The 19,282-nt window shown below is 32.9% G+C and overlaps 2 protein-coding genes across 2 annotated transcripts; one reads left to right on the forward strand and one right to left on the reverse strand.

Moving 5' to 3' along the window:
* Positions 1–356: 356 nt before the first annotated feature.
* On the forward strand, positions 357–5,941 carry LOC139492692 (uncharacterized). Its single transcript, XM_071280843.1, has 4 exons — positions 357–1,297; positions 3,163–3,375; positions 4,014–4,065; positions 5,734–5,941. Exons 1-4 carry the CDS (start codon positions 694–696, stop codon positions 5,939–5,941), a joined length of 1,077 nt encoding a protein of 358 aa, XP_071136944.1. The 5' UTR covers positions 357–693.
* A 2,799-nt stretch (positions 5,942–8,740) lies between these two features.
* LOC139490828 (popeye domain-containing protein 3-like) lies at positions 8,741–17,435 on the reverse strand. The gene is made up of 8 exons (XM_071277866.1): positions 17,327–17,435; positions 15,228–15,475; positions 14,748–14,937; positions 13,578–13,700; positions 12,900–13,005; positions 12,221–12,373; positions 11,483–11,654; positions 8,741–9,452 (listed from the first exon to the last, which is right to left on the reverse strand). The coding sequence occupies exons 2-8, from the start codon at positions 15,460–15,462 to the stop codon at positions 9,286–9,288; spliced, it is 1,146 nt and encodes a 381-aa protein (XP_071133967.1). The 5' UTR covers positions 15,463–15,475; positions 17,327–17,435; the 3' UTR covers positions 8,741–9,285.
* Positions 17,436–19,282: the final 1,847 nt, after the last annotated feature.

A 19,282-nucleotide genomic window follows, 5' to 3' on the forward strand; every position in this document is an offset into this window, starting at 1 on the left:
TATGGAATAACCGTTTCACAAATGATATCGGATATGTTCCTTACGTCGTAACTACAATCCCCTTCCCTTTCATGAATATGACCTACCGAATTAGACAATTTACCGGATTTGTAATCACATAAGCAACACGACGGGTGCCACATGTGGAGCAGGATCTGCTTACCCTTCCGGAGCACCTGAGATCACCCCTAGTTTTTGGTGGGGTTCGTGTTGTTTATTCTTTGGTTTTCTGTGTTGTGTCGTGTGTACTATTGTTTTTCTGTTTGTCTTTTTCATTTTTGGCCATGGCGTTGTCAGTTTGTTTTGGATTTGTGAGTTTGACTGTCCCTTTGGTATCTTTCGTCCCTCTTTTGCTATACTTCATCAGTCGTTCTAATTCTGCATCTATGACAGATCTAATCTGTACCGTTACACACATTTAAATCTTAAACAGCTGGAGAAAGTTCATCGCTCGTTCAAATCTTTATCAATAGAAACACGGCTCATAAATTGTAAACATTATGAAACAAAACTTAAGGATGAATATACACAGGTTCGTTTGATAGGCGTCTGACATTTATCAAATGGAATTACATATAAACAATTTGGTATAAAAACCCTTATGATTCATGCCTTTACAGCATTCAGTTTTTTATAGTGTTAAAGAAACGACGGATTAAGCTTTATTTCAGAGCTGTATATCGGTATACTAACATGATGATCGTTAGAGAGCGTTTTACAATTTTACTGTTTTGCCTTACATGTACAGTTCATATGTTTGCTGCAAAGTCTTGCAAAGGGAGAACATGTGATGTACGGATGCCGTTACTAGACAATATGAAGGCTCCACTTGTAGCAGAACTTGACGTCTCTGAAGTTAATAGAGAACTGAAGCAATACATCGAAATCAGTATTAATTCAACGTACAATGAGAATATTGAAGAAATGATTGTTAAAAACTTAGGAGTGCTCAAGTCTATGATGTTAAAGGAATATTCAAACGAAAAAAAGAGCACAAAACATATGTTTGATATTCAAATTGTTAATATGTTGGATAGTTTGAAAGCAAGACAGGATTATCTACAAACAGAATTAAAGGAATATTCCTTTAATTTATCTATTTCTGCTGAACACTTTGAGCAAACATTGATAGATTTGGTACGTGATGTCGAGGGGAAACTTGATGCAGTGTTTCTTAATATGACCAGACATTACAAACAAAAAATCAATAAACTTTCCGATCGTTTGAAGAAGGAATTCGTCGATTTTCAAGAAAGTACAGATGACTGGAAAAATAACATCACCCAAACATTATTAGGTAAGCCGATGTTACTAACTTAAGAATGTTCACTATTCTAGTTTTTGACTTTTTGTCAAATATTCAGAATCCTCTAGTTTTATCCATGTTAGTGCCCCCAAAAACTTCCCCGCTAACCCTTATTTTTCTTTTCATAATTTTACTACATATTGTTTAAAATGTCTGTTTTGGAACTTCTTAGGAAGAAAGATAAGAAGTTATCAATATCCTTTAACTTTACTTTCCGCTATATAGATGATGTTCTCTCCGTAAATTTTACGGACGCCATCATGAGTTGGTTGACCGTTATGGAATAACCGTTTCACAGATGATATTGGATATGTTCCTTACGTCGTAACTACAATCCCCTCCCATATTCATGAATGTGACCTACCGAATTAGACTGTTTACTGGGTTTGTAATAACATGAGCCACACGACGGGTGCCACATGTGAAGCAAGATCTACTTTTTCTTCCGGAGCACCTTAGATCACCCCCAGTTTTGGTGGGGTTCGTGTTGCTTAGTCTTTAGTTTTCTATGATGCATCATGTAAACTATTATTTGTCTGTTTGTCTTTTTTCATTTTTAGCCATGGCTTTGTCAGTTTATTTTCGATCTATGACTGAGTTTGACTGTCCCGCTGGTATCTTTCCCCTCTTCTTTATAAATATTGGTCAGGTAATTTTTTTAACGATACAAAATTGTCATATTGTTTATAGACTATAAACGGGAAATACATTTTTTATAGTGATAAATAGAAAATTACACCACAAATTGACTACTGGGCTGGTGATACCCTCGGGGACGGAAACGTCCACCAGCTATGGCATCGACCCAGTGGTGTGAATAGTTATCAAAAATATTCTGTTGGAATTTTTTCTATGTAAAATACAGCCTTAAAATATGATAAACACATAGTTTTCATTATCAATATGAAAAGTCTTTCACGTGAATAACAAACATCTATCGAAATTTGCACATTTTATTTAATATCTAGACCGCTTGCTATCTGCTTTTTCAAAATAGAAGAAGGAGGAAGATACCCCAGCTACCTTAACTTAGTTTTTTTTATCATGTCAATTGCTACTGATTTTTCTCCTTGTTGCAGGCATATACTGTGGATTCATTTATTTTCGTGGGTATCAATTTTTGTGGTTAAAGGAAAACTTTCATAATCTTAGATATTTGATTTCGTAGTTTTGCCAATCTCTGCATACAAAGCCTGTGCGAAATGTATAATTCGTCGACGTTTGAATTCGTGGTGCACCTGTATCCACGAAAAAAAAATTTCAACAAAGTATTAAAGAAGTCACAATAACTGCTAACATCCACTTCATTTGACCTCTGTTGGATAGTTGTCAAGTTGGTTATCATACCACATCTCTTTTTATATGTGTTTATATAACATACCAGAAAATAGTAGCTAGGGAAAAGGCAATCGGCAAAAACTGCAAAAACATACAAATCTATAAAACCAATGCTAGACTTTTATTAATCTAATTGTAATATCGGTTTCGTTATTGCAATTATTCGTTCCCTTTGTATCCAAACTTTATGTAAAGTCATATCAAAGATTATTGTTGATGTCCTACTTCAATAAACATACAATTTTTTGTTGAGAAACAGTGCTAGTTTACATTCAAACTTGATACATCTTGGGTATCACGATTGTACATTCAACATCATGTCAGAAACTATTTTTGAGAGAGATTTTTAAATCTACGAAATTCTTCTGTCCACTTTAAAATTGGATTTATAAACAACAATGTAAAAACATCAAGCTATATGATCATGATACTTAAATCATATTAAAAGCTTTCTGAAGTGTTGTCTAAGTGTGTCATTTTCGAATTATAGTGTATTTCTTAACTTAATGTTTTTTTAGACAAGTACATCATTGAAGTTTCCTTAGATGACAAACATGTACAGCAAAGTTCAGAATATTACACCAAGACGTTTCCTGCAAGTAATGCCATTGATGGTGATCTCTCCACATTCTCACATACGTCGTCACAAACCAATCCATTTTGGATTCTTGACCTGGGAACCGTGTTTACAGTGAAAAGAATACAAGTCTTTGCTCGTACAGACTGTTGTGGTAAGTTAAAAAAAAAACTGGTGACAACTATTCTTTTTCATTGTGAAAATGTGAACGATATCATGATTGTTTTTTAAACCTTTTACAGAAATATGGTTATCCACTGTTGTGCGCTGTGTATAAAAAGTAAAATGTATATATAACATTAAACCTCGACAGCTGCATATAGTTCCTTAAACATTCTTCTTCATTTTGTAATTACCTAAATTATTTTCTATTTTTGTGATGAATTGACGTCCATTATTGATGAGAACGCAAGTCGCAAGTTTCAGAAACGATAACAAAAACATTTCCAATAGAAGAAAACATTCAAACCTGGATTTAGGAATCTCGAGACTATGGTCGTAAAAAATATTCAAAAAATGCTAGACATGGACAACTAAGTAAAGATCTCTTGAAATATGCTATAATGTATGCATAATAGAGTACAATTATCCTGTCAATGATCTCGATCGCATTTCTTTTTTTATATTAATATGACAGTTATTATCCATTCGTTTGATGTATTTGATGTGTTTGAGCTTTTGATTTTGACATTTGATTAGGGACTTTCAGTTTATGACTTTCCTCGGAGTTAAGTATTTTTTGTTATTTTACTTTTGTTGTGGTACTTCTTTTTGTTGTATTTATTCCCTTAGTTTTTGTTTGTGACATTGATTTAGAAGAAGATGTGGTAAGAGTGCCAATGAGGTAACTCTCCATCCAAGTCACACTTTGTAAAAGTAAACCATTATTTGTCCTCTTTATAATACATGAGGTTGGAACATCAATTAACTGATAAACCATTTATATAAAAATTGTTTCTCACTTGTTAAAAAATATTAAAGAACATGACATTGATGACATACTGGTAAAAGTTTTAGTTACACTTACACGATAGTTTCCGGAAGAAACTTCAAAGTGAAAACAGAGTTGGATCGAAAAATAGGACTTCTGTGTAATCCAGAATTCATGTATTTAGTTTTGATGTTATATTTTTTATTCTCATCGGATATTGTCAAATGTCTTATCGTTTGTAGTTTTGTGTGTTAGGGGAAATATAATTAACCATCCAGTTCATTTATAAGATTTAAGTTTGGGTAAACTAAATTTACACGATGTATTTGGTTTACTGTTCGATTTAGATTAAATACCGATATAGCTAGATAATACAATTAATTACCTAATTACTACCACAATTTCATATTAATAAGCATTGTAATATTCATTGTTATCAATACATGTAATATCAGTATTACAAACCTAATCTTGACCTCTATCCTATTTTTGGAATTTTTTTGGAATTTAAATGTGACGTCACTTTTGTGTCGATCTCTTTGGCTAACATATAATACGTTTTTCGGCAGTGTTTTTTTTTTAAGTGCTGATTTAGGTTGTTTTACTTATTCGTTTTTATTCTGTAGTCAATCACCACTTCAGTGTTAACATGTATATCTATTATATAGTCATTTTTATAAATTAACTGGTTGCAAAAGTATGAATTATTCTAAATACTAAAGATTTTCTTATCCCAGGCAGATAACCTTAGTCGTATTTGGCACAACTTTTTGAAGTTTTTGGTCCTCAATGCTCTTCTACTTTATACTTGTTTTGGCTTTCGAACTTTTTTTTATCTGTGCATCACTGATGAGTTTTATGCAGACGAAACGCGCGTCTGGCGTATTAAAATATAAGCCTGGTACCTTTTGATAGCTATTATTTGTGTGTTTCTCTGTCCTGTATGTTTCCCCATTTATTTGTATTGAAGTCCTGTCATGTAATGTTGTCATTTTAATGTTATATTTAACAATGTCATAAAAGTAGGAGGTTTGGCTAGCCACACAACCAGGGTCAACCCATCATTTTTTTTCTTACAATGTCCTGTACCAAGTTTAAGTTTGTAACCCGGATTTGTTTTCTTCTCAATTGATTTTATGAAATTCGAACAGCGGTATACTACTGTTGTCTTTATTTGAACTACTACATACATTGTTACCTGGCTGTTTAATTAAACAAAACCTTTTAAAAAAATCTAATTAAAATAGGTTATCTTCCAAGAAGAGCCTGTAAAAGTTTGAAATCAATACTATATATCAAAGGAAAATTCAAAGAGAACGTTTTCTTTAAAATTCATTTACCCCATTATTTGGGTCTTAAACTGCATAGATTCATATGCATGAATATGGAACTTTATTAAAGTTGTCATCATGTTGTTGATAATATTTTCATTTAATACAAAGTATTGTCTTGAGATTACTCCATAAAGCAATCGTGTAATTTTTCTATTATGTTTTCTATTTTCTAATCCAAACCGACATAGATTTTGTATGCTTTTACATATACATATGTAAATCAGTTTCTGTTTGTTTCTTTCAAAAGGGATTACATTCGTGATATGGATATCACAGTTGGGCCAACAACTAATAATATGACACTGTGCACACATTATAGTGGACCTGCTAGTACCAAGGACCATCTGATATTAAAATGCAAGAAACCTGTAGATGGTCGATTTGTCAAATTATCAAGAGTTGGAAAAAACGCTGTGATGGCAGTAGCAGAAGTAGAAGTATTTGCTTATGTTTGAACATTGTATAAACGCGTGAGGAGAAACGGTATCCAAAAGGACAATTTCAAACTGTTTATATCAATGTCACAATATATACGTTATAGCTCCATTAGTAGAAGTAGTGCATTTGTATTCCGTATAATTCTTTCATGGTGGTTGATAATGTATTTTTATATGTGAAAGATAGTACACAAAAGTATTTAATATTTTTAAACTTGATGTGTTTACATGTATGACATTCACATAGAGAATGGAAATTGTCTTAAAATGTAATAATCAATAACAGAAACTATATGATAAGAATAGTTTTGAAACAAACCATTGAGAAGCTGAATAACTGCACATCATAAGTACAAAGAAATAAAGATAACGCTATAACACATTTATCTAAATGCCTAAAACAACACTTGGTATATAGACGATTGATTATAAATAGTGCCTTTTTCAAAGAAAAATATAATGCAATAAATATTACATTCACTTGTTCAAATGTCAACTGGTGTGCTAAGCTATATATTGTTATCAGACGGTGTGAAATAAAGCAAAAAACGAAAAAAGATCAAATTATTTGTTCTTTTCAGAAGTTGGCAGGAGAAAACGAAAATATATTACAATTGCAAAGACCCTACTATCAAACAGTGTTTAAATTAATTTACATACATCGTGTCGAAGAGACGGATGAAACGTATCTTGTACAAAATGTCTCTGATTTAAAAAAAAATTCTCTGAAACAAACATTATCAAGAGGCTTCATTACTTGTTTGAAAACATATTTGTTATGTTTGCAGGATGTGTTTTTCAACAAACAATCTGTACAATAAACTGTGCTCCTTTTGTTTCAGTTTTGTTTCATATTTCGTATGAAGCTGAATTCATACCAGAAGTTAGTAGCACCCTTTAGATTCACTTTCGCTATTGAGATGATGTGTTTTCCGTAAATAATTCAATATTTGATAAATGTTGAACGCCTTTATCTCATCGAACTTGAGATACAACATATACAATTGAGTCTGCCACATATCTTAACTTACATTTCGAAATAGAGAAAGAGGGTCGGTAGTAAACAAAACTTTGCGAAAAAAAAGATGATTTTAGTTCCTAATTGTAAGCTTTCCATTTCTAAGTAGCAACATTCCAGCAGCGCATACGGAGTATATATCTTATAGTTAATTTTATATCCCAGGGCTTGTATTTTCTTTCATCTTTCCTAAATAGAGGATTGCTGCTCACTTGGAAGCTATTAAACCAATTGCAAGTATTAAAGATGAAGTCATTCTGTTTTACAGATGACGACAGATGTGTTCTATATGTCGAAGCTTCAATCCCGTCCCCTTTACCCGAATGTGACCTACAGAATTGAACTTATCACCGGGTTTGTACTTACATGAGCATATTAAACTAGTGACACAAGTGGAGAATGATATGCTTTCCTTTCCTGAGCACCTGAGATCACAATATTACAATTCAAATAAGTTTCAGGCTGTGTATGTGATATTAAGCGTGTTTATATAATGATGATTATTAAAGAAAAAATATAAATATATCAATATCAATATCATCTGAGCCAAAAGAATAAGGAAACTGACACAAGCGCAAAAAAATAAAAGGTCAAAAACGTAAAACCAACCAACGATACAGCGTGTGAACGCAGCATTGGGAATATGAGGCGAAATATACCTATACTCCAACTCACCAGTCTAAACAAACTGACAACGCCATAACATCCAAAAAAAAATACGCCAGAGAACAAATAACAATTTACAAATCACACATAGAAAATAAAACACTCATACACACGTACCACACAAAAAACTGGATGTAATCTAAGGTAGGAGAAGTTGATCCTGCTCTACATGTGACACCAGTCGCAGTTTCATTTTCAACATGTTTATTACTAATATCAATAGATTAAGCTATATCAGATTCGCAAAGGACTATTATCAAGCCCTAAGACGTCATCAAATTCATAAACAATCGCTCACATAAACTTTCTAGTCTTTTAACTTGACGGAGTGTGAAATTTAGAAACTGAAACAAAGTTTTTCATGATAAAGTATAGGCAAGACGGTTATCAGTTTATACATTACAGACATTCAAAAGATAAAGGTTCAAGAAACAACAATAAAACCTAAAGCAAGAGTAAACTGAACCCCTTTATAGATAAAACAAGGAGTTATCTGATAGTCTCGGTGCTGACGTTGCTATCCTTTTATTGACTTTTCAGTGTTCATTTATTTGTTTCAATCCCGTCCCCTTTACCCGAATATGACCTACAAATTGAATTTATCACTGGGTTTGTACTTACATAAGCAAAATTACTAGTGACAAAAGTTTAGAATGATATACTTACCATTCCGGAGCACATGAGATCACAATATTACAATTAAAATATGTTCCATTTATTTGTCTTTTAAAAGTCAATACTTCTCTGTTCCTTTTTGTCGTATGACTGTGAACGTGGGCCGGCTCAGTATTTGTGTATCTAGCTGTTATTTTTTGCTGTTGTATTTCTAATGCGGATTGGTCAAAATTCTCTTTTGCATCTTTGAGAGATAATTCTGTATGTTTTTTTGGTTTTTTTTTATGTCAGATGTGTTGTTAATCTATGATGTATGTTAACGGAATTTTGGCTGCCGGATTCCGTTAATACTGTCAGCCAACCAACAATGGCTGTTTGGATTGCTTACACTATATATGTATCAATACGACGGAACTATCAACAGCTGTCATTAAAGTTATAAAAGCTACCTATAAAAACAGGTTTAACCCACCATTATGTTCGGGATGCATATACAAAGTCAAGAATATTACAGTTGCTTTAAGCTGTTCGGTTTGTGAATATTGTCACTTATTTAATGAACATTGTTTAGTATTTTTGATACATTTTTTGTTAACATTTGGGTTAGAAAGCTTCTACAACATTCTTTTTCGAACTGGGTCAAATTTCTATTGGTAGAAAAAAACCTTATGAAATAGTTTTTAGGAGGGGTTGAATATGATCTTACTGACACTGTAGATCTCAAAATGTGAAACGACACAAGAAAAAAAGTGTGTGTATCCGAGTATGTTAGTACTAGTATGGAAACATATAAGTATATTATATACGTATAAATATGTATCAAGTTAACGACAGACGTTCTCTGTCGATAACCGTTGGCCTACACAATAATTTATGTATAACTCGTCTTTAATGTATCCCAACAATATTAGATCTTCAAATTTTATCCTGACATATGTGTGCACATACAAATACCTCTCTGACATGAAGAACTATATATATTCATTTACTCAAGTTATCAAAATTATTTCACATTAGCTAGTGATTAAAATGATCATCCAACGGTACTAAAACAGTTTTGTAGTCACATTTTGATATGAATGCCAGAATTGCTTGAATGAGAATTAATGGAACATCTTGGTGACTCTCCACGAGAAAATTCACTACAAGTTGATAGACTTGGACCCCGAAAATATGGTTGTCTTAGATGACCGTTCAATAGCCCTTCTTTTTCCTGGTCTTCAACACTCTCTAAAAATGTATTATATATATGGCATTTTATAATATGTTATGCGAGGTTAAATATTATGTAGAATAGTCGGTGAGAAAAATAATATGCCCCGTATTGTCAGGACGATGTTACACAATAAAGAAAAATTGGTTCAAATCTTATTTTTTTCGGAATGAAACCTAAAAGAAATATGCAAGAAAAAGATAAAATTATGACAAAAAGCAAACCCACAACACACCAGGGTCTCTCTTTTTCTTCATAAAATTAGTTTTATGAGTACCTAAGTGTAGAAAACTTTCCGTTTTACAAAGAATAACAATACACACCTGAGTGCACCAATGATTTTTCGCGTCAATACAGGAGTACAAATACAGGTTGCATCTTATCAAAGAGAAAAACAGATAAAGGGTAATCAATATAAAAGGATTCGTATATCTTTCTTTCGATAAGTTAACGTTGCACTTTGATACTGCATATTAAATATGTCAAATGTACAATGCAGAAATATGTCAAAACTTATCTTAAACAATTCAGTTTTTGTTCTAGTAACATGACAAGGTCCAATGTCCAATCAGTTGTTCTAGTAATGACTGAAATATTAAATTCATTTCCATTTTGTGTCAAAGTTTGATTAAGGTTATATTGTGAATATATTTTATAAAACCGCATCGCAATCAAACATTTCTTATCGATGATACTTTTAAATGATAATATTAACTTCATTTTTCAAGTTTTGGATCATTACATTACTTAACTTTCATAGCTGTTGCCCTCATATCATTTAATGTATTGTTTGCCAAATGTTTATTAAAAAATATTAAGAGCAAAATTATAAAAAAAAACAGGGGCCCTGGTGATATGAGGGCAACAGCTATGAAGGTTAAGTAACATTCATGCATTTTCGTGCACAAATCATTTAAAAAAACGAAAACCGAGTTCGCTTTCTATTTACATCTATATTTATGTTTATATCGCTTATATGACCATCGAAGGTATTCAGTCAACTCGATAGTTTATTAAGATGACGTGGGGGCTAAAACATACACGAAACGAAGCTACATAGTATGGAGCCAAAGTCCTTTAAATTGTCTGTTTAAGACTTTTTAAAATTTGAATAAATGTTTTACATGGTTATAAATCAAATATGAGTCAAATCTATGAACATGAATTTTTAGACAGTTAGTGCCCCTTTAAATCTTATCAACGCTTAAACTGTTTAAATGTCACTGAACATTAATCAGCCCAAATTTACACAGCAAATCGTGTTCTCGAATTTTAAAATTAAACGTATGGTAGTCTTGAAACATTAAAGGGGCACTAGCTGTCAAATTCATGGTCACCGATTTGACTCAAAGTCTCATATTTGATTTATAACAATGTAAAACATTTATCCAAACTATCAGAAGTCTAAAATAAACAGTTTACAGAGCATGGGGTAGATAATATATAGGTTCGTTTCGTGTTTATTTTAGTCCAGACGCCATCTAATTACCTACCGATTTGACCTCAGATGACCATATAAGCGATGTAAACATAAATAAAGATATGAATAGATTAAACCAGCACGTGCAATTGGATTTTTATAGATCTGTTTGATTTTATTTTATAGATTAAAAATAGATGTTTCTCATTGTTTTTAACCGTATAAGAAGGATTTTATGTGCATCGAATTAGTAATCAAATGATTTACCGTAGTTTCACTTTCATTGTTGACATTCTTTTTCTTAAAATAACCAGTATACGTACAATGCATGCGTTGTCAATCTCTAGCTAGGGGTTAAATTGAATCACTTGCAAGTGAATTACTAATTATCAATGTTTCTTAGCGTCATTTGACAAAATTGAACCTTTTTGGCTGCAAAAAGTGAATTGTTATTTCACTATTTCACTTTCATTATTGATTGAACAGGAAAAAATCAAACTTTAGATTTTTATATATCTCGTAGCTAGTGCCCCTTTAAGAATTTATGGTTTACAATTCTATCAATTAGTGTTGAAATACTCATTAAAATCATAACAACTAACTCGTTTTGCAATAATGAACACATACCATCTAGATACACGTCATCGTCTCCTGTGTCATCGATGATGGTTTGTGGAGCATGAGACGGACTTTCATCTCCTACACCAGCTACGGTTTTACGTAAATCTTGTTTCGCCTTTAGAGAGGACGAAACACTCGGTAGTCTGATGTCAACTCGTGACCCTTTTCTTAATGCTACCTGCAGAATTATAGATTATAAAAACTTTTGATTCTGTTTTCTTAACAATGGCTAATATGCTTATCAAAATTGAAAATGCTTCATTAAAGTATATTTCAGTACTGATTTTGTATTTTGTTTCTGAGATTCAAAGCGTTCGAAAAAAATATATCCGTTCAAATTCAATACAGAAGATCGTCGAGTCAACACCAGTGTACCACTTCCTGTTTGGTAGCACTGCTAATGGGCTATTATTCCAAGTGAAAACCCTAATTGACAAGACCAGTTTACGTTTTCAATATGTATGTCTCAGTTCAAAAAACATATTTGTTTTCAAATTCAAATACAATAACAGGTACCGCATGCTAATATATGATTTGTATCTATTTCGAGTGAACCATACTTGTCTTTCATTATAATTTCAATAATCAAGGAATTTAAATAAAAGCAAACAACCATCCAAATTGCTTACGTCTGTGTCATTTTGATTTCCGGAGGAGATTCGTCTAAATGACAATTATACCAAATCTCTTTTCATTAACAACATCAGTATAACATCCTGAAACTTTCAAAATCTGTATTGTTACCTTTTCATTTAAAGCATATAGTTTGTTGGTAATATCTCGACCTAGGATAATGTTGAATACGTTAGCAAGGTAAGATTCTTTTATCAACAAATATTCCAAACTGTGTCTTGACCAAAATATATATCTACACATAGATCCGGCAAAGATTGATACCTACAAAGCGAAGTATACATTCAATCATATCAACGTAAGATTTTTTAAATATATTGTTGGTGTTGAGTTTTTGTAGTCGTATTTGTACAAAATGTTATGATATTCGTAAGTGTAAAAATATTTCAATATCAATATATATATAAACCGACTAATAAGTGCTAGACGGTCAATCGATGTCTTACGAATGTATACGTACATGCGGAATATAATAGATTACCGATTAATCGGGACGTGTCTGTGTGAAACATATAATATAAAATGAAATGACTTTAGACCTGTTTTGTCCGACTTTTTTGCATGGTATTAATTTCTTTGTCAAAGCGCAAATCTCGTCCCAGAACTGTTGAAACCTACTATCGATTATTAACAAAGAGCAACATACACAGCTGTTATTTGTTGCCTCGTTTGGTGCTAAGTGTGATTCAGTTTTGAATGACTATCAAAATAATATTTTCAACCAAATCTTACTAACTTTCAATTAATCATATTGTTTTAAAACTATATTTTTTAATGAAATGATTATTACCTGGTATTTCTCGTCGCCGCCAACACCAGATTCAAATTCAGGTGAGTCAATAAATTCCTTTTCGTGTATTTGGTGAAGGAGGTTGTTATGACTGTAAACATTCATTCTGTGAAGAAGAAAAAAAGAGAAGAAAAAAATCATGAATATGTGACATGTTTAGAAAAAAAACGGACATGAAGGTAACTTTTAAAATGCTACCTCAACACAAAGACATATATGTTTCCTTGATGTTATATGTTTTTACAATTTTATAGTGAATAAGGAAATTGATGTGCTTATAATGGATCGATATGACAAAACAAGAAACTTTGGGTGCATACTGTTTAGTGCCGAACTTGTAATCTGTAATGTTTTGTAGCGGTAGAAATATTGCTGGGTGGCTTCCCTACTGTAAGTAAAAGACAAACTCACAAAGTTACATAAACTATAGCATATACTGGTAAATTACCAACCTCAGACCTTGATTCAATGACAGAAAAACTTTATTATATAACTGTTGCAACTGCATTCAACCTACAGGTAAACGACCAATATTTGGTAAGTAATGGACAAACTCTTTCACATAATAATCGAAAATGAAGTACGTTCATACAAATAGCTATATCCTTCTGACAATATAGCTTGATCCGCGGGAGTATACTGAAGTGTTTAAAAGTACATATAAATGAGACAGCTTACTTTCCAGACATCAAAAGACCGAGTCTGTCCGTCTTACTGATCCCTTGTGTAGCGTATGCCTCGCCTTCGTGGAGTGATGTCAAAGTACAATAATCTGTGGAGACCAGTTTCTTAAACAAATGTCTGAAACATGAGTTAATTGATCATTAGTCATTAACTGTCTAGTGGCAAATATTACATTCATATTATTTGCAAAAAATCTTAACAAAGGTTCAGTTATTATCATCAACTGGTGGACCTTGAAATTGTTTGACTCCTCTCGAGAACAAAGGCGTATTTGTATTGGAAGTTGGAAGCTCGATATTACCCCAGATTGCTTAAGAACACCATAGAGTATATATATAAGAGTACTCAGACTGGCAGTAACTATAAGTTGTAATTTGAGGCCTACTTTGAACTAACGAATAAGCTTAGTTCTTCCGCACGAAAATTTGCATCTTCTTGTTCACATTACTAAAATGTGTATACATGGATCACTGATTATAAGGTTACCTCCCATGGCTAAGCTTATATTGAGGCCTCACTAAATCTATGACAAATAAAATGATGGAATTATCAAATGTATAATGTGAATTCCTTAGGGGATGATAATAGTCCCAAATGAAAATATGTTTCCTTGGCATAAGCCTAGTTATTTCACACCTTTGTAACTGTAATGACACGAAAGCTGATATCTTGCAATATATACATAAGGGCAATATGATAACGAGTGACCGGATTGTATAAGTCGTAACAATAGTTTAACATGGTATGAAGTGGAAGTCAATCATTGTGACATAGGTGGTGATAAGTCAAGGTCTAAGTTATAAAGGCCAGGATAAACAATTGATATAGCAACAAATGCGTGGAGCTGCGCAGGCGTATGCAGGTATAGGGAAGACCGATAAAGAATAGTTTTATTTTGAAAATAATACTCATAACATTTCTCTTATACTCTACTGTATACGATCGTATGAAAAAGGCTTACACTTGTGGTCAGCTGAAAAAGAATTCTACTGATTTTTTATTTTTTATTTTTTGTTGATGAATTGCAGAAAGTTCTTTATTACAAAATTATATTACTTTTAAGAAACATTTTTAAAAGTATGTCGTCTATACAATAATCGCAAATCAGATTAAATCGGAACTCGTCTTCAATTTTCACTGATCAAAAGGTTGTTTGGTACATACCTTGGTATTTTCATCGGTTGAAAGAGAGCCACATAAACTTGTTCTAATTCATCACAAAACTTAACTGGTCTAATGTGGTACATCAGGAATAATGTCTGAATCGCATTCAGAACCATGAAAGAAAAATTCCAGGAAAAGAAATCAGGCGCACATAGTACAACCCATGACCACACCGATAACAGTAAAAATCCTGTAAAAGATTTATAAATGGTATATGCAATGTGAACGTAAAAAAAAACACTTCTGGCGTTTTTTTTAAATATGTTAATAATTTAAATTATCGGTTTTGAATAATTTGTCTTAAACTTAAAAAAACAACTGTAACATTGTTAAAAATTCTTACATAAAAAATACATTCGTGCAAGGTTTTTGTATTACATTAATTTACAATATACCATCAGCATAGTACTATATTTTTTAATTTATAAAGAAACTGTTAGCGAGCAATATTTTAATAGAAGATAACAATAGGACTATTACCCAAAACAAAGAACCCATGCATGAAAAGTATTCCTTTCTTTCCATCTGGAGCAAACAGGGCTATTAATAGAACACAGTTTGCCAGCTGAAAAAGAAAATGATTGGGTGACGTCCAGGTGGAGCAGCCAATTACAGGGTTTGTCCAGTTTCTAAAGATGACGGTTCTGTTGTCAATTTGTGATATATTGTCCCATGCCATTTTTGTGTAATTTTCTTCTATTCTCATGCTAAACATCCTGGGTTTTATTCTGAAACAGATTTGAAAATTAAAAACAAATGACTTCGTTAAATTAATGTTTACGATTTGTTCTTGTCAAGTTTAATAATATACAATTATTTTAAACAGATTTATAACAAAAATAACTTAAAGGCACACATTTTGATGCTTGACACCCTTAATTAGCAGGATTTTCAACATGCTAGTTCACAAGGTATAATGTCACCCTATCCTGACACGTTATTACGAATACATGCAGGCCGACCAACCTTGCATTCCAAAGGGAGGATCAACAAATGCCTATTAGTACATCATTGATTTCACTTGACCGGGACTCAACCTCTTCGACTCGAGGCGGGTAGCTACGACGCGACGTTGTTTGGTACTGTAGTAGGTCCGAGACCACAATTATTTCGTAGTGCATTTCTTTTAGGACTTAAATGAAAATTTCAAAAAATCCCACCTGCGCTTTCTCAAAGAAACTTTCACAGTGTGTTGTACTACTTTTGGGACAAATTATTTCAAAATTATAGAAAACTTCATCGGCTCTAACTCAAAATATGGACAATTTTATGTTTAGGGCGTCTTGAAATCTGTTGACAGCTTCCGAAGTGCTAATTTTAAACCTTTTTCAGCTGGACCAAATCACTACTTTTCTTTAAAATTCTGGACCCAAATTTTTTTTACAGTGAAAATTACAGAAATAAATTTGGAAGGGGTATAAAAATTAATGGCAAGTAACCCACTGTCAACACTAGGGACTATATGAACAACGAAAATCAAGGGACGACAGGGACGACAATTGTGGTCTCGGACCAGTAAAATCAAATATGTATAATGTTTTACTGTTGTGAACACTTACGGCCCTATATACATTTGAAAACAAAACTTTACGACAAAAGACAAAAGAAGACAAAAAAAAAGACAAAAGAGATGATTTCAGCTTTCCAATTTTGAACTTTCCATTTCTAAGTAGCAACATTCCAGCAGCACCTGCATACGGGGTTTATATCTCCCAATTGATACGATATTCCCGTGCTTGCATTTCCTATCATGACTTTCTTGATAGGGGATTGCTGCTCACAAGGAAGCTATAAAACCAAGAGTTCCGAATGGTGAAGTTGAAATCATCCCTTCGTAAATTTTACGGACGCCATCATGAGTTGGTTGCCCGTTATAGAATAACCTTTTCACAAATGATATCGGATATGTTCCTTACGTCGTAACTACAATCCCCTTCCCTTTCATGAATGTGCCCTACCGAATTAGACTATTTACCGGATTTGTTGTAACATGAGCAAAACAAGACGGGTGCCGTATGTGGAGCAGAATCTGCTTACCCTTCCGGAGCACCTGAGTTCACCCCTAGTTTTTGGTGGGGTTCGTGTTGTTTATTCTTTAGTTTTCTATGTTGTCTCATGTGTACTATTGTTTGTCTGTTTGTCTTTTTCATTTTTTGCCATGGCGTTGATAGTTTATTTTCCGATTTGTGAGTTAGGCTGTCTCTCTGGTATCTTTCGTCCCTCTAATATACTTATATTCAAAAACAAATTTCAAAATTTCTCAGAGCCAAGAATATTGTTCACCCATTACAGGTCATATAATATTCTGTTAGCAATTATGTTTAACTATTTTTTAGTAGTGTTGTTTATGAGGAAATATTTGTATTTTAACGTGTACTAAGATCTGTATACAAACGTATAGCATTGTAATAACATCATGAGTATCGAATCGCGTAAAATCGATGCAAACCTCACTATAGCTTTCCACTATGTAAATTTACTTCATTATTTTTCATTATTATCTGACAATTTATACACTGCAGAAAACATTTCAGAAGTACAATAAAACGTTTTATAATAAAATATTAAGCAGAACATACCTTTATTAATTAGTATTTACTCCATCAGCAACCTGTACATCTACCAAGATCTCGTCCTCTGGTGTGTCTGAAAATGTCTGCAAGTCGGTAGGTAAGGAAAGACAACCATACTTTTTGATTGATTGAAATATGCGACAGCTTAAACATATTGAAATAAAACCAATATACTGAATATTTCTAGTTTAATTTTACGTGAATAAACAGATTGATCAGTTTATGTCGGTATAGCATATAATACCAATAGTGGTCACAGTATTCCATGTTTGAAATAGACAAACTTTCATTATGCTAAAAATGTAACGGTGCTTCTATACAAAATATAAAATCTTCTATTTGATAGCTTTTTTATTCTAGAGACATTTACAAGGATCCAGTACTGAAGATGTAACCAGGGACGCGATGGTACTTTATCAGTTGTGAAATCACGATATTTTGGGCAGGTACTGATAGAGACGTAGAGAGGCAAATTTGAATTGTCAAAACTGCATACTCAGAAAATCGAAGTGCATGATTCCACATAATTGGTCATAATATGTTCCTCCTATCTGTTGGAGTTCATTTGTATATTTTTCTAACTTTTGAGCAATCAAAGGGAGGATATGAAAATATATTGGTCATTACTGATCATTTTACACTCAATCTATACCTTCGAAAACCCAGTCCGCCACGGCTAGAGCATTATGGGAAAAGTTATGGGGCGTTATTATGAGAGTAAGGTTATTCAGGAACTGTGCAGACTTGGCGGCCTAAACATATCGTCGTATCACTTGCGAGGGAACGGTCAGTGCGAGCGGTTTAACCAAAGCTTAATACACATGATGGGTACTCATGATGAGGATTAAAAAATCCAATTGAAAAGTGTATGTTGCACCACTGGATAGAACATCCTTATAAAGCAACAAAACACGAAACAACTAGATACAGCCCATGTTATTGGTTGGCTTTAAATTTATAGGGTTGTAAAAGCGTTGACCGTGCGCACATTTATAGAATGAAGCGCTTCCGCGCTTCATACAAAATGTATTTCGGTCAACGCTTTTACACCCCAATAAATTACAAAAAGAAGCATTCAATTCTTAAAATAAAATAACAAAAAAGCATTATAAACAAGAAAATACGATTTGAGAGTACTCGCAGTTACTGACAGCTAGTTAAAAGCCAAAAACAATTAATAATAAAAAATCATGCATCAGAGACTAAAATCAACATCTGGGATCCCAGGGATTTAGTTTTTTAACGTCATAAACAGTCAGAGAAGTCACGACTTGTGCAATGCCAAAAATAAATGTAGGTAGTAGGATAGTGAGGAGCGACTTCTATAGAGATGAAAATTAACGTGTCTGTGTCTCTATACATCCCGCCTCAAAAGAAGATACAATTTAGTTATGTTTTAATTTGCTAGTGACAAAATCGATATTAGTGCCAATGTAAACTATATTCAGAGATCTAATTACAATATTGGTACGATAACCCTTACTTATAAGTTTGTTTATATAATAAGATAGAAACATGATCGAGCTCGGAAGACGGTCCATAGAAATATGGTTCTTCCTATTACTTCTATTCCCAGTGTAAACCCTCAGTGTAGTGAGAACTGAAGAACTATTGTCCATTTAAATCAGTTTAAGAAGATGAGATTTTAGACTGTGATAGGACAGCGGATGATCAGGTTGTTTCAAATGATTTGTCTTAGAATTCAGATTCAGATTCAGAAGAAGAGCGTTAGTTCATAAATGCCAGAAGCTTCATGTACAAGTACCCGGACACGTCCACTCTGTTAGATCTATTTCCATTTGTATCAATTTGAGGAGATAAAAAAAATGATTTTTATAGTTTGTTCTTATGTTGTACTGTTACACCACTGTCCAAGGTTAAGTGAGTGTTAGGGTACCGCTAATATGTTTAACCCCATCACGTTATGTATGTATGTATCACTGTGCCTGTCCCAAGTCAGGG

The sequence above is a fragment of the Mytilus edulis genome, chromosome 10 (assembly GCF_963676685.1).
Source record: "Mytilus edulis chromosome 10, xbMytEdul2.2, whole genome shotgun sequence".
Classification (NCBI taxonomy): Eukaryota; Metazoa; Mollusca; class Bivalvia; order Mytilida; family Mytilidae; genus Mytilus; species Mytilus edulis.